This window comes from Falco cherrug, chromosome 9 (genome assembly GCF_023634085.1).
Source record: "Falco cherrug isolate bFalChe1 chromosome 9, bFalChe1.pri, whole genome shotgun sequence".
Taxonomy (NCBI): Eukaryota; Metazoa; Chordata; class Aves; order Falconiformes; family Falconidae; genus Falco; species Falco cherrug.
This window is the reverse complement of record NC_073705.1, coordinates 54,494,985-54,511,305: the sequence shown is the minus strand read 5'-3', so window position 1 is coordinate 54,511,305 and position 16,321 is coordinate 54,494,985. Positions and strand designations below refer to the sequence as shown.

General features: G+C 42.6%; 1 protein-coding gene across 2 annotated transcripts in view; it reads right to left on the bottom strand.

Annotated features, from left to right (window-relative positions):
* Window positions 1-16,321, bottom strand: part of DOCK1 (dedicator of cytokinesis 1) — a 319,193-nt gene that overhangs the window by 66,185 nt on the left and 236,687 nt on the right. For both annotated transcript variants that reach the window (XM_055719977.1, XM_055719978.1), the window contains exons 33-35: window positions 11,458-11,606; window positions 1,499-1,584; window positions 1,153-1,309 (exon numbers count right to left, since the gene is read on the bottom strand). In XM_055719977.1, the coding sequence (XP_055575952.1) occupies window positions 1,153-1,309; window positions 1,499-1,584; window positions 11,458-11,606 (392 nt within the window). The remainder of the gene's footprint in view (window positions 1-1,152; window positions 1,310-1,498; window positions 1,585-11,457; window positions 11,607-16,321) is intronic.

The following is a 16,321-nucleotide window of genomic DNA, read 5'->3' as shown; positions in this document are numbered from 1 at the left end:
TTTCAGCAGGCAACCTAACGGCACTTGCTAGATCAACAGCCGATGACAACTCTCCAAGCCCCTCCTCTTTTCCCATGTCCTCAACATTCTGATGCGTTTTGATGTGCACAGAGAGGAAAAAAAACCCCAACCCTAAAAATAAAATCCCAATATCTGATTTTGATGCCTCTGTCCTCTCTCCCATTCTAATGGGCACTGCTTCACTTCTTAACGCGACAGTGCAGCACAGGAGCATACACACAGGCTGAGGACATTTGCATTACTTGCAGGTGCTGAAGCTACAAACTACTCAGATCTTTCCAAACCAGCCTGAATGAAATCTATCAGCCATATCATATAACAGTAAATGCTGTCTGTGCCCCATGTACTTCAACAAAATAAAAGCTTTAATAAAGATATAGGGATGAAAGCTCTGAATCCTTAGTGGCTAACGGTTTGGGATTGACTCCTATTGGAAAAATCAAATCTAGCTAGTACGGTGTTTGGGGGTCCCTAAAATTTAATTTGACATTTTTACATATGTGCTGATTTTGTGCTAGTAAAATCTCATACTCTAATGCTTCCACCAAAAAGCTTGATGTGCGTGCTACGGGGACAACTTCTACTGCTTCAAGCTCTAGCCTAAACAGACAAAGATTTGTATTGTAGTATAGATACTGCAGAATTTCTGGAACTAAGAGTAGGGAATTTCACATCAGTGAAAAAAACCCGAGCTTTTTCTACTGTGAATGAAATAGTAACACTCAAATTTCTTCAAAAATTGTGAATATGAGAGGTGAATAATACGCAGAACACAAATGGGATTGCAAATGCATGAAAACGTCAGTAGCAAACTGCCTGTAACTCCAACATTCTGTATGTCAGTGTCTGTCTGCATACAGTCATTCATACATCATTTGTAAGTCAATGAACAGCCCTCAAAGATCAGGCCCTGAAACATGTTTTCTTAAATCTTTCCTTAGAATCAATTAGAGAAATAATAACCCATTTTTTCATAGATTGACCTTCACTGAAAAACAGAAAAAATCCTAAAAGCATTTCAAACTTTCATGAGAATCCCAAGAGGTACGCTGTTTTACACAAATCTTTTGTTAAAGATGTAAAAAGAAGAACGCAGTAGACATTTCAGGGTGGTGACTTCTCTTGGCTTACCAGCACGTTGACGGTGCAGCTCATGCGGTTCTCCTTGTTCTCGTCATGCATTATGGTCCTGTAGTCCAACAACCTCTCCATTAAGCGGACAACAAGTTTCACGAAATTTTCTCCACTCTTAGCAAGGTATTTGTGTTTTCTGCAGTGCTCCAAGAGACTGAAAACCCAATTACATTTGCCTTGTTAATCACATGCAGAAAAACCCCTCGACTCAGGTGTGCAATTTTAAATATTGTGCATCATTAACAGATTTTAATTATTTCTGGGCTACAAAGTTCTTTGTAGCCTAATTGCTCTCTCTCCTGACTTTACTGTGACATAAATCTTGCTGCTGATCAACACTTACATTTTGTCAAATAACACTTTGTACTGTTCATCTCCTCTGCCTCCTTCCACTTCATGATCCAGTTTCGTGATGATCTCATTTTCAAACTATAATTAAACAAAGCAAGCGTAAATAATCAGATGGCAAATATTTCACTTTATTGCTGTAGCCTCAATGGTTCACAGATTGGTTGGGTACCTTGGTGAGGTGCTTAGCCACTATTTTAAAGCTTGGTTGACTTTAAGAGTTTGCATTCTCTGACATCAGACTATTCACAATGATCTCCTGCCCTACAAGGACTTTTTGGTTGAGGAAATCATTGGTCATGTTGTTAAATGAAGTGTAAATATTTGCATTATGGAAAACCAAGTAAGGAGATTAATGACGAGAATGAGGGCAGGGAAAAAGACAACACAAAGCCAGGCACAGAATGCCCCCTGCAATAACACAAAGCCAGGCACAGAATGCCCCGTGCAATAATGGTAATAGCAACAAAAGTAAAATACAAACCTGTTGAAAGCTCTAAGAGTGAGGATATATAACAACTAAGGCTGGGCAACTCAGGCAGATGCACACCCCAGCATCACCGACATCCCTTTTTAGCCTACAGATACTGATCACAGTGGGGCAAGACTTGATAAACCCGTTAAAGTCACTGCAGACGGGAAAAAAGCTGTCTCAAACAAGGGTAATACTTCGATTTGGGCAACAATAAGAGAATGTAAACTTAGGTGGGCATTAGATCATATTTTAAATGTAAACTGGGTAATTCACTGGCTTTTTAACGATTACAGAGGGCTGTACCTTTTGCTGCTATGTTCCCTAGGGCCCAGGTTAGGAAAGAATGCGAACTGGTAGTGGAGGAAGGCTTGCTCCAGAGCCTGCTGCTATGCAACAAACTGGTTTAGACATCTAATTCCTAACTCTTTGTTAAATATGCACAGGCATCTGCACCATCAGTGACACGACCTGCTGTAGAGACCTCAGGTGCAGAGCCCGGGTGCGCAGGGAGCCTGTGGCAGGGGAACGGGAGCCCGTTAGACTGCAGTTTATTGACAGAAGAGTTGTCTTCACGTTTTTTCCCTGCGACTTCCTTAAGCCACCCCTAACTATTCCAATGAGAAGCAAAGGGCCACCTGCACAAGAACAGAGCGTACTAACATTTTGTAAATGTCAAGAGATGTACTTTGCCTCTGCAGTTAATATTAACGGCGAATAATGTACAAATGAAAAAAGAATGGACTGTCTGCGGCTTGATATACTTGCAGACCGAGGACACACTTCCACGACCACAGCAGCAGCCTGTGGACTCCATCTCGAAGCTCTGTTCAAGCCACGAGCCTTCCTTCCCCTTCCCCACCTTTAAGCTGTACCAGTCACATAATGGCATTTCTTACTTTTTTATAAATTATTTTCATTGGTGGAAGTTACCGATGTCACTACATTAGTGACAACGGCATTAGCTCCTCTGTTACAGCCGCCAGGCAGTGCCCGATCGGCAGAGGGGCTTCTGTACCTGGGGAAGGCAGGCTTTTGCAGAAAGCCTGGAAGCAAAATTACTTTGCTTTCACCGCGGACAACTGCAGGGAGGCAACAAGGACAACCTCAAAGAGCGCTGCAGTACAGGTCACGTGCTAAAGATGTAGCTGATATCTCTGCTGAAAGGCAAAAATCAAAATCTATGTACCAAGAAAAAAACCAAACCAAACATCCCCGCACAGAGCCCTGCCAGCCCAGCAGCCGAGGGCTGATAGCGCGCGTGGGGGCAATGGGACCACCATCCCAGAGCACCCAGAGGCCAGGGCTGGGTGGCTGAGCTCGGCTGCGGTGCCACCCACGGCAGGCTGAACCACAAGCACGTGCCACACGTGGCCACCCCACTCGTGCTGCTGCCCTGGCCACAGCACCACTGCTCAGCACAGCGGCCAAGGGGCAGGGGGGACGGTGGGGGACAGGGATTTTCTACACGGGCAGCCCCATGGGGGAGCTGGGGATGACAAGTGGTTATCTCCAGCCAGCAGCGAGGCTCAGAGTAGTTTAGCTAGGAAGAGAAACTGGGTTTCTTTAGTCCACACAGTGAAATTCTGCTGGCATATTAATTTCAGTGAGGAGTACGAGATCACCTTTGCCAGCAGACTCACGTCATGATGAAACTCTAAGACGGTGCTTTTCACCACCTTAATTTACATCACCTTGAGGAGGCACAGTAGCTACGTCCATCACCAACCTCCTTCTGCCAAGGTACGTTGCATTTTAAGCTCTGCCCACAGAGTCCCACCTCAGCCAACAGTGTTTATCATAACGCCTCTACCAAGCCCAAACAGACATGCCCTTAGTTGTGCCACAGTCCTTTTCTCCTGAAATAGCTGCTGCGTGCGTGGGGCAAGGTAAACCTGGGCAGAACAAGAGAAAAGCCTGCAGCAAGTGAGGGTGAGGAGAAGCATTTCGGCTACCCCTACAGCTGGAGGCACCTGCCTGCTCTCCTGGAAGGACCTCTTCTGCTGAAGCCCACCACAGCTGTGAACAAACACACGCCGGCCAAGTTGAACCTGCGTACAAAATGTGGCCGTGGGTTGCAGAGAAATTCCTGCTTTGCTAAGAAAAATCCTTTTGAGGGAGAAATACACACTGGTATGAAGGATTTGCTTGATAAACTGTGCCAATGCCAAAATACTCCTCTTTGTTAGGACAACTCAATCTCTGAGCATCTGAACAGGCTCAACAGCAGTAATGCAAAAATCCACAGTCAGATCCAGGACACTGCTTTGTCTCCCTTCCAAATCTCCATCTTCTTGTCAGCACCAACTGCAGTAACGTTCGCGTAATTTCCTACCTTCACGTGCAAGTCCAGACACTTTTTCCTCTGCATTTGAGTTGGGAAATTTATTTTTACACACCTGGCAGCCTAGAAGAACTGTGTTACAAAGAGAAAAAAAGAAGTATCTGTGCTCTGAGCTCAGTGACTACAAGCTATCGTGATAGTAACAGCAGAAAACTGATAATAACTGCTCACCTGCTGCTCAGAGCAAATTCAGGCTGTTGTCTAACAACATGCACAAGTCAATCGACCTGCGAGCTGTCAGGAAAGCCGAGCTACAGGCTGTATCGTGCACATAGCGATAAAATCAGCCAAGAGATATTCCATCTCAGAACAATTTCTATTATTATCTGTGACTGTTTTAAAGATGAAACCCCCAAACTCTGATTAAAAAATTGAAAAGGTGCTCTTCTCTTCCCCAAATGATCCCCAGAATCACAGGAACACTGACTGGAAGAGACCTCAAAAGTAATTTTGTCCAGCCTCCCCAGTGATGCAGGATTACTGCCGACACTAGATCTGGCCATCCATGACTTGCTTAGCCAAGTACTGAACATCTCCATGGCTGGGTGAGTCCACAGCCTCTCTGTTCCACTCACTACTTTCCTTGTGAAGAACTGAATGGAAAGCGAAGGGAAATAAAGTTTTTAGTACAATGAATCCCTTATCCAAAAATGACAGGAAAATGACAAAAGGAAGAATAATGCAATCCACCCCCTCTAGGAAGCGCAAACAAGCTGAAACACGTTCCCATAGTACAAGGACATGTCAAGTAAAACACTGAAGCAACACAATGATGAAACAGAGAAGTTCACAAAATTCATGCTCTCTAATGGGAACAGAAAGAAATTGACTTTCTATACCAATGTGAAAAATGACACTTGCTGTCAGTGTGAGCCCTTTAGGTGGTGTGTTTTTTAGCAAGAGATTACTGAGACAAAGAAGAGCAATTACATTTGTCATACAGGATCTTAAGTATCTTCCTGACACCGATTTTACTTAAATTTCTGTAAATCTAGGCTTTGTTGGGCCATCTCCCTAACGGCCCTCTTGGGCTGAACAGAACTAGACTTGTGGCATTTCTGGGGTTTTAAGGAGTATTAACAATATCTTTGGTCTTCAATCATTCTTGATACTTCTCAAGGAATCGATATGGTGCTGTCAACGCAAGCTAGATGACTAAACGTTATTTAACATAGTTAAAGTTCCTTCTGCAGTCTTTCCACAGAAGAACGTTTCATCAACACAAGCTGAGGTTTATGGAGCTGTTGTCTTCGAACATGGCCCTGGAGTTGCACAAGCTCAATGCTCCACGATAGTTCCCCTGGCATCTGATGATAAAGTCTCGATTTTCCCTTTTCCCCTTTTCTTCTTTTATTTTTCTTCTTCTTTTTTTTTTTTTTTAAATGCATAGAATAGCACAAAGTAGGCCTGCAACTATTGTGATGGAATTTACTTCCAAATGAAGTAGCGCCCAATTGTCAATGTTTACATTACAGCCAACGACGTTTGCCGAGGCTCTTTCTGGAGGCTTAGGGGTATATATGGCACAACCAGTGAGTCGGAGTCATATCCTTCTGCTGACAGTGAAAGCTCGAGGGGTAATGGTAGGAAGATTACAGGAAATTATTATCAACGTTTCCTTGCAGTTGATCAAGATCTAAGCTTGTCTTTAGAATGTGTGTTTGAACTAGAGCAAAGAGTATATTCACTACTTCACCTGTCTGTTACAAACTCCCATCTGGAGAACATAAATCAATGTAAGCTATCCAGCGTCTTCAAGTGTCAGCTCAACTAATCGCTTTTGGTTTTAGGTTTACCTAAAGTGTGGTCAGGCTGTATTTGTAGCACTGACCGACAATTTAATCTAGCTGTAGATGAAGACAACTTTCAATTCCCCAAGCTGCTATAAATTTGTTTTGATATGGGATAATAAAGAATTTGCCATATAAAATTTAAATGATGGACAACACCACTAGAAATTAGTCCTAATGCAGAAATGGTACACAGGTGCTATAAAACTTTGTTTAAAGGCTGCTATGAAAGTTGATGGTAATTCCCAACAGTTTCATCTCATCCCTTTCCTATTTTCCCACAGCATTCTAGTTGGCAAACAGATCTGGTGGCCATGTAATATTGGGTGATGTTGGAGGTCTCTAGTCTTAGAGCATTACCCTTCTCCCTTGCTCTTCAGATGGGAAGAGGGAGGAACACAGATATTCTCCAAAAGGCCAGAAAACAAGAAAAATTTACACATGTACAAATTTCAACCACAGATAATTAAGAATGTTACTTATTAAAATTAATCCTTTTTTGGGGGCTGATTTATTTGAATTTGCACATTCAGTGGGATTACAGAGGAGAATTTGCAGCATCACAGAAACTTGGGCAAGTCAGTAACTTACGTACTGCCTGCAAACCTACAGCACGGGGAACAGGAGGTGAACATCAGCCTCAGAAGTGGCAAAAAGACTTAATAAGGATTTATAGGTTCTAAAAGTCAAGATTCAGATAAACTTGGTACTTCTTGTTAAGGAGAATTATATCACTTTGAAATTCATTACTAACCAACATGAAATTACACTGCAAATAAAAAAGCCAGTATGACCAGCTTGATGATATTGAGATTTATTGTTAATTGTTAGAAATTAATTAAAAGGGTTTCCTCTTTATCTCTTCTGGTCTTTACTCATTTAATTCTCTTCACAACAGAATTCTGGCTAGAGGAACTTTAGCTGCAGCCATGGTTTTATTTTAGTAATCATAAACATTATGCATTCATTTATTATGCATTTCTATATGATTTTGCACTATGCATTCATTTATTATGCATTTCCATATGATTCTGTATTATACATTCATTGCTTATGCATGTCTATATCTTTTCGGCTATGGTTCCATTATGCCAAGTGTCAGTCCAATTTGCAGAAAATAGGACAGATGTGTTGTTGCATTTTTGGGGCTTTTTCATCAGATTATTACTTCTACACAACTCCTTACTCTGCCAGGGTAAGAACACATGCTGGAGCTTGTGTGCTTATATTGCTGATGCTAACACCACCAGACACTGATGATTCTCCTTAGTAATGCAGTTCAGTCTGAAAACTATAGACATATGGCACTTCTAACGTCTTCTTGCTCATACTGCAGAGTAGGGGGCACACCTCCCAGATTTTGCTTTGAAGGATAAGCATCCTTCCTGCCTTCCTACTTGACCAGGTATGTAATTATGTTGGGGAAGACAGGCTGGGGCAGTGTTTATAACTGAATCCCTTACCTTAGTTCGTTAATAGGGTTTTTTGGCTCCTGGAGTAAGCTACTCCTACTAATTAATTTGTACCAGATCTGTTAAAATAAATTGTGTTATGATGCGGTGCCTTAAGCTAGAGAGAACCTACCCAACACCTAACCCTGCCTCCTCCTGCCTCCCGCGCACTGTGCTGTACCAGTTCCTGCACTGGTACCTCTCTACGAATGGGTTCAACTCAAAACAAGCAAAACTTTACATCAGAATGACACGGGGCCAGGACAGGTAAGTTAAAAGCTTTGGGTAGGCAAACAGACAGGAGCGGTCATAGGAAACGGAGCCAGAGCAAGTGCTAGCTGGGAGGAACAGGCAGCAAAACGAGGAGGTCAGGGCTTTTTATGCTCCAAATTCCACATTTCATCTGACTGATTGTTTCATGATGAACCTTCTCTCCTGCTGTCACCGTGGGATCCATCACATTCACCTGACCAGGCCTTGAACAATCAAACCAATTCTCTTTCATCGCTCCTGCGGCTCTGACATATTCCCTTTGATCTGGAGGGTTTGCTAGTAAAACAGGCAAAGGGAAAAAAAGCAGAGCGGAGAAGGAGGCATCTTCTTCTACAGGGAAGCTTCAGTCCCTCCCTGACCTCAGTATCAGATTCATGCTTTGAGGTACAGGCTACTTTGAAGCCTTATATAGGCTTCAAAGCACTTTAAGAGGGAGAGGACAAAAATGGGCAACACCAGCTTTTAATTCAATTGACCTTTAATTTAGTTCGGTAAAAATGAGAGGAATTTATCTTTTGGGTTTTCTCAAGGCTATATACACTGGGAAAATAAATAAAAAAAAACAAACCAAAACAAGCCATTCTGTCTGTTACTGGTTTTACCAGGCAAACCAATTCATACTGAAATTAAGACCACCACGGGGAAAGCTTCTGTTTATAACACAAGCCATCACAGCATTGGTATTCTGCTAAAAATTTAAATTCCTCCCCCACACATCATGAGGTTTATACATCTGCTGGAGAAGTGGAGCCAATCTAAACCCTTGTTGATGTGACTAATAAGGTTAGATAATTGGATTTCTGGCAGATTAGTTTAACAGCAGCCAACCATTCAATTTTGAAGCTCTCCGGGAAAGCAATGCTGGACAATGATAACTGGTAGTGGCATATAGATGACATAACGCAGTACATCACACCAACACATGAAGTAAGAAAGCTTGCCCAGGCACTGGTAATACTTAAATTATTTTCTATCTATTTCTACCACTTAAACACAAAAGGGACAAAAAAGACGAGCCGGGAAGCTACAGGCCAGGCAGGCCAACTTCAGTTCCTGAGGAAACCACGGAGCAAGCCCTCATGGAAGCTATTCCCAGGTAGACAAAGGGCGAGGAGGTGACTGGGAAAAGCCAGGGTAAATCACAGCTGACCAACCTGGCTGCCTTCTATGATGATGAATCTATCTGAACAGTGGATGAAGAGCTGTGGTTTTCTCGATCTCAGCAATGTGTTTGGTACAGTCTCCCAGAGCATACTTGTTGACAAGTTGGTAAGATACAGACTGGATAGACAGACTATGAGATTGGTGGAAAATCAGGCTAAATTCCTGATCTCAAGGGATGGTGGTTTAATGACTCTGACAGTCTGAAAGTCACCCAAGAAGAAATTGCATAATATTTAAGGAAAAGGAACTTAAAAGTCCTGAGTCTGGGATGGCATAGTTGCAAGTAGCAGTTCAAGATGCTCTGCTGTAAAGGAGCTGGTGCACAGCAAGCTGAACATGAAGCAGCAGCATGTCCCTTCAATGGAGGCAAAATGTGTCCTTGACCAGCAAGAGTACAGCTAGAGGGTCAACAGGATTATTCCACTTGTTGGGCCATGGCTGGAATACTGTGTCCAGCTTTGGCTCCCCCAGCTCAAGAGCACCATTGACAAATCAGAGATGGTCTAATGGAGGGCCACCAAGATGAGCAGAGTATTGGAGAACCTGGCCCGAAGAATGGTGGAAGGAATTGTGTTTGTTCAGCCTAGAGAAAAGCAGACTCAAGCCTTCCAATAGCTAAAAGATGGTTATAGAGGAGATGGAGTGACTCAACTTACAAGGGTACACAGTGACAACACAAGCAGCAACAGGGACAAGTTGATTCAGGGAAATTCTGCCTTGATGTAAGAAGAGAAGTCTTAAACACTGGAATAGGTCACTCACAGAAGTGCTGAAACCTCCCTCACTGGAAATAATAAATACTGAGCTTCAGATGGCCCCAGATAACCCAATCTAAGGCCCAGTTTGGACCCAATTACTTCCATAGGTCACATCCAACCTAGACTCGCTCTATAATTCTCTGCTTTTTACAAGCTGTGATCTTCATTCCCCAAAGACCAATCTGAGATACTCAGCAAAGTCTATAACTACATTATCTGCAACACTGTAAATGGACAGATTGATTATACCCCGATAGACACAACTGTGCACTCCAAATGCACTGAGAAAAGGTTTACTGCCTCTATATCTGTCATATCAATGCTATGTCCATAAAGAAAGAAGCTATACTGACATAAGAAATATATGTCGAGTACCTACAATCCAAGACACCTCTGACTTAAGCATGAGGCATTTTTCTTCTCAAAAGGCAAAAAGAATTTGTGTGAAATATTTAAGCCATTCGTTCATTAAAATCACCCAGCTCTTCTACACAAAGCTGGTTTCCTTCTGTCAAGAAAATATAGGGCCGTAAATTTAGCTATAAAGTTACCCTCAAATTTTTCATGATCCATATAATTGTACAAATAAAAAATGACAAGCAACAAAAGACAGCATCTGACAGGAAACTGTTTAAATGGCATCCCTGTGAGCATTTCAATCTTTACAGTATCACTGGAGTCAAACATAAGACTGATTATGCAGTAATTGGATGGATCCAAAATACAGTTCACAACCTCTCCACACACCATCCAGCACAAAACAAATCAAAGTAATAAAGCTGATGTCATTTCCCTTGCTTAAGTCTCTCCACGCAGATATTCATTTACTCTGGATAAAAATTTATAAAGAGCTGGTTATAACAGTTCACAAAGAGGTATGGAAAAAGGTGAGACTTCTCATCCCGGCAAGAAAACTGACAATATAATGGGGGGGGAAAGTAAACGACATGTGTCAAACTTTATGGCAAAATTCACATGGTTATATCCTGAACCGACAGAAATTTCATGGAGTAAAGGAGCTATATTGGCTTACACCGTAATGCTACCTGGGCTAACTAGTCTCATGCTCAATCCATAAGGCAAAGTTTCCAGGGAAAGAAGGTCAAATAAATGACATCAGGAAACTTCCTTTCACTCCACTTGTCTCTCAATAGTCAATGCTATCAGCATAAGATCATATGTGCTTATTCAATGACTTTCCTCAGCACGTTAAAATAAAATAGAATAGAAATGCTACGTCAGTATTTTAGATTTTGCAGTGCTGGTACAGCATGAAGAAACACTGACACTGACTGGATAGCTTTTTTTCCTCTTCATAAAAAGGTAAAGAGTATCAAAATTGGAAGACACTAGAGATGATAAATTCTTATAGGTTATAGTTTCTTTTGCCAGATTGTCAGGCTTTATGTCCAATTTAACTCAGAAGCAGAATCCTTTTCTGAGTCACAGCGAAAACTGAAGACATCTGTCTTTGCTCTCCTTTCATCTCATAACGAAAGGTTTCATTTGCTTCATGCAAATTCTTCCTTCAGTAAGAATTTAAAACTGACCAATGAAAGCTCTACAGCCATCAGGAGTCACAGAAAATAAACACATCCATAATTGTATTATTCCTTAGAAAAATAAGAAACAACACGAATTCTTATGTTTTATCAATTAAATCTTTCTTACAAACTTTAAACATCTGCAGCTTACTGCTTACCATCTGGAAGCTCCTAGTAGAATGAAATTCACACTGCATCATATCAAAGAAGATTGGGATAGTGGCTTTCCGAAGTTCAGTTTCAGGGATAAGCGTCATTTCTAAGATAGGTCCCACCATTTCTGGGATGAACTTGATTTTATGCTGACCTTTAAGAGAAAAGATGCATTTCAGAGTTAAACAACAGCAACTGACTTTGGTAGAAGATAATTGTTATAAAAACTGTATAAAAAACCCCTCATATTGCATAAGTAAGTAATTTTCAAGATGTGACTCTACTGAATCACATTACTCATGCCACAAAAGGCGAAGTATGTGGTATATATAAACACAAATTGACAAGAGTTGTTGAATCGGCAGTCAAACTGGAACTTGCCACATTATCCACGAAGAACCCATATTTACACGCTCATATTAAGTTTCAAGGGTTTTTGTTAACTACAACTTACAGCTGGCAGGGAAGGAGGCTAAAAGGTGCATCACTTGTGTTAACTTATTTAGACTTCTGTATCTTCTGCAGCATGCAAAATGTTCCCTGCATCAGTCTGTCAAAGCGTCACCACGAGTGCATACCTACACAGCCTCCAGCCATCATCCCGAGCTGACGCTACGGCTTCTTTCTTCGAGAGCTCATCTGACTGGCAAACTGTATTTCACATTCATCTTCCCGAGAGAACACTGCACCTCTGCCAACCCTCCCTGCTGTGCTCTCCGCAGGTGGAAGAGGAGTTAAACCTTAACACCAACATGGCACCTAATAAATATTGGACTAGTTAAAAAAGTCTAGGTCCTGTTCAATGTGATTAGCTGAAGTGCAGAAAATGCAGATCGTATGTTCTGCAAACGGTCTGTTGAACAGCTCCATGGAAAGATGCTGGTGTAGCACTGCACCAGGGCGCTCTGGGCAGAGGACTCAATAGCAGAAATGTAGAAAATGCAAATAAATCCCCCTCTCAGCAACAGGCTGAGATTCATTCGAACCTCGCTACACAGCTGGTGATGTTTCTCACAAAGACAGAGTTGAAGGATGGATACAATCAGGCTCCTACACTGCTTATGCATCTGCTGCTGTGGTTTGGACCAGGCTTCTTCAGAGCCGAGTTAATTTAAGGAGCCCTCAGTTTCCTCCATTTTAAGACTTATGTCCCATTGAAGCTGACAGCGGTACAGGACAGAAACAGAATTTAACTCATTTATATTCCACTGCACTACACCAATATGGCAGTAACAGTGCAAGTCTTTAATTAGTAGTTTTACTTTTGACCAGAACTAACATAAATTTCAACAAACATAATCAAGAAGAAATCCTTTACTAACAAAACACGCTACATTTTTAGCAGATATAATTTAAGTTACTTGATTTGGCAAACTTCAGAATCCTATTAGCATTAGCAATCCTATTAAGGCAAATTAATACTAAAGTAAAACTGCTGCTTTGTATGATGCTGCAGCACTGGTTGTTGGGGAGGAATATCAAGTGAGAGGCGTAAAGCTTGCCTCTGTCTTTCTTGCAAGTATTATTACATTCGGCCTCTCAGGTGACAGTTTTCTTGTATTATGCCTGAAAAGTGTCAGTGTTGATATTTCAGAAAACAAATAATAGTGACAAAAGTTATTCGTCAAGCATAAATTCAATGTCATTAAGTTCTCCGTGTGCCATGGTGGGTTCTTCCATTGCTTCAAGCACAGGGATGCTTTCGGAAAAGTAACTATCATCTTTTGGACTTTGGACATGCAAACCGGCATATTCACAAAAGGCTTTTTCAAAAAAGTTTTGCTCCCCTTTCCTGTTCTCCGGGGGCATAGAAACTTCTTGCTCAAAAAGGGAGTCACTGACCAGCTGATCCAAGGACAAAGGCATGGAGAGCCACAGACCTCACCTCCCAGGGCTCCCACCAGCACCCCCACCGAGGGGAACGGGAGCCCACGGCGGGGGCAGGACTTGCCCCCAACCCTGCAGCACCCAGCCCCGCCGCCCACGAAGCTGTGCCCGGGCCCTCCACCTCCTGCCCTTCACGGGCTGGTGGCATTTACTAGTGGTGCTCCACAGAATTTTTAAATCAAAGAGCAGAGAGAGATTTGTTGAGTATGGAATTTAGAAGGACTTGGGGTGGGTGTGTGAATAGGAACGTGAGTTATTAGCAGAAAGTATGAAAATAAGTTATATATTGTACTGTGAAAAAATCTCCCATCTGCTGTTTGAAACCCACCCAGCTCTTCCCACCGCCTGGAGTGTCTGTGGGTGGCTCCCACCAGTTTACACACCTCGGCTGCGGAGAAGGACAAGGGGAAGGAGGTGCTGGGATGGCACAGCGGGCGCTGCCGGCTCGGGATGCAAAGCACTGGCCCCGCAGCACAGCTGGTCGCCCAGTGCCATCCCCGCACCGGGCAGGCAGGAGCAGGGGCCGGCAGCGAGCAGGGGAAGGCAGGGCAGCACAGATTAAAACATGAGGCCCCCTTGGCTGGTTTTCTTCATCAAGCAGGTGTGAGGAGTAACACGGACAAAGGGTTGGTCCCCCAGCTGGGTGATACAGGAGAGGGCTGAGGGCCCGGCGTGACCCTTCTGATGCTTCAACACACATCGGTGACGTGATCATGACGCACGTGTTTGCTATAATGATGGCATCCAGGGCGATGTCATGTCGTGCCACAAAAGAAAGTGTGAGAGTGAAACATGAAAGGACACGCTCTCCCCCTGGCATGCCAGAGCATCCCTCCCAGCTGCCTGCCACAGGCAGCACTTTCTGATCAACAACCCAACAATGAATTTGCCTTTTTTTTCTTTTGTCTTCCCCGGGAGTGTAGGAACTCCTACACAGAGACTTCAAACGTGACAAGTCTGGAAGAAAATTGAGGATTCTTTCCCGAAAACCAAATTGTGCAGCTGCTTTAAGAACTGAATGGAAAAAAAAAAGTCCCCTTTTGGAACATGCAAAACCTTCCCCTTACAGTGGCGTCTGCCTTGTGTGAGATGTGCCCCTATGGATTGCTCACGCACCAGGAACAGACCTCATTACACAAACCAAACCCAAGGTGCTCTCTTTATTGGATAACATGTGATCTTCATTTCCCACGTTCTTCTAATTTAAATCTGGGTCACAAAACACCTTGAATATTTTGCCAGCAGTCTCACCTCTCACTTGGTCAGCTCTGAACATGCATGACTAATTCAGAAAGCATTGTCTGTAATGACTTCTATTTATATATAATTCTATTTATATAATGCTCAAAGTTCAAGCCTATTTTTAACCCTGGCTTTCCCTCCAATGGCATTAACATCTCTGTCAAGACACCTTTTTCTGATGTCAAGCACTTGGAGGGAAGGTGGGCAGCTCGCTGCAGGACAGCAGCAGCAACCATTTCCCTTCAGCTTCAGGAATTTGACTTTTCCATCTCCCTCTAGCTGGTTCAGATGCCAACATCAAAAGCAATGTTTTCTGAGCTGGCTTTCCTTGACCAACTTTACCACAATTATTATTTTAAATATCATTACAGTTTCTTTAATGTGACCTACTGTCAAACTGTGTTTTGTATATGATAAATTGCATCACATAACGCTTTTAAGCACATGGTTTTTGAGCTCCTACATTTTCAAGACAGGCCACGGCTCGTCTTATGCTTCTTTGGTACTTGCTGTCTCACCAAGGTCTAAGGAGTCCCGGTTCCAACCACACAGTGACTCAAAGTAATAGGTTATTTTAAAGTTCAGGTTGTGATATGGAAGGAGAAAAGCCTGTAAAGACTAATACACACTGGTTTTGGAGCAGGTAAGAAAATAACAGCCTGATGATGCTTTTGGAAAGGCAACACAGCGGGGGCTCTGCACGCTGGGACTGGGCTCCTCGGAGTCACCCTCGTTGCTGCTGCATCGCAGCACTCACATCTAAAGCCTTCATGATCAAATCTAGCAGGGTATCAAACAGGACAGCTACAAATAGGATTTCAACAGAAAATCTGACAAGCTGGATCTCTTGTACATGGTTTGCTGTTTAAACCAAAAATCTTATTCCTAAATTACACGTATTTAAAGTGTGTGCACACAGTTAGCCAGTGCTTTCTACTATGCATGCCCCATTGCCTGCCCCCCCCCCAAAGGTAGGAAGACATGAACATTGCAGCCACTACTGCAGCAGAAACACATAGGCAAGAAAAAGAACTTTGAGAATTTGTATTTTACTATTTGATTTCAGAAAATAAATTACACTCTTAAATGTGCATTCCAGCTAGAGGACTGTCTTGCTCCCGACTGGGGAGTTTTAACTCGGCAGGCATTATATGTTAATCACGGTTATGAAGAAAAACTGATGAGACAAAGTATTAATTTTTGAGGCTTATCCATACCCTTTAATACATAAATCAAAAGTCAGGGTTGTTTGGTTCCATCATATCTTAGGCACAGTGGCATAGTCATAAAAGTTATACGCTCAAGCATATTCAAGAGTTATAGCTTTTCACTTCTGATTTTGTTTCTGAACATATACATTAATAATTTGACTGATGTAGTGCAACTTCTAAGATAAAAGTGCCAAGTACCCCCTATCAATTCCCCTGCAGTAGTAAGTCAGAATTCTTTCTTAATTGATGCTGCGACATACAAGAGATTGGTGAAGAGCCAGAAGCTGAACATGATCAGCATGGACTATCTGTATTACAAAGAAGATGAGAAAAAGCAAGCTGCTCATTAGGAGCAGTACAAAGGCCCCCTTGGATTGGGGTCCTGCCTCCGATTTACCTTTCTCTTGCAGCTTTTGTTGGGAAGAGCAGCAATTTACTGACTCACTCAAAATGTAAGATTTTGACATTCACGATCCCAGCCTCTTACAGAATCACAGGCATTAGAGCTAGAGGAGGTCACGGAGTCACC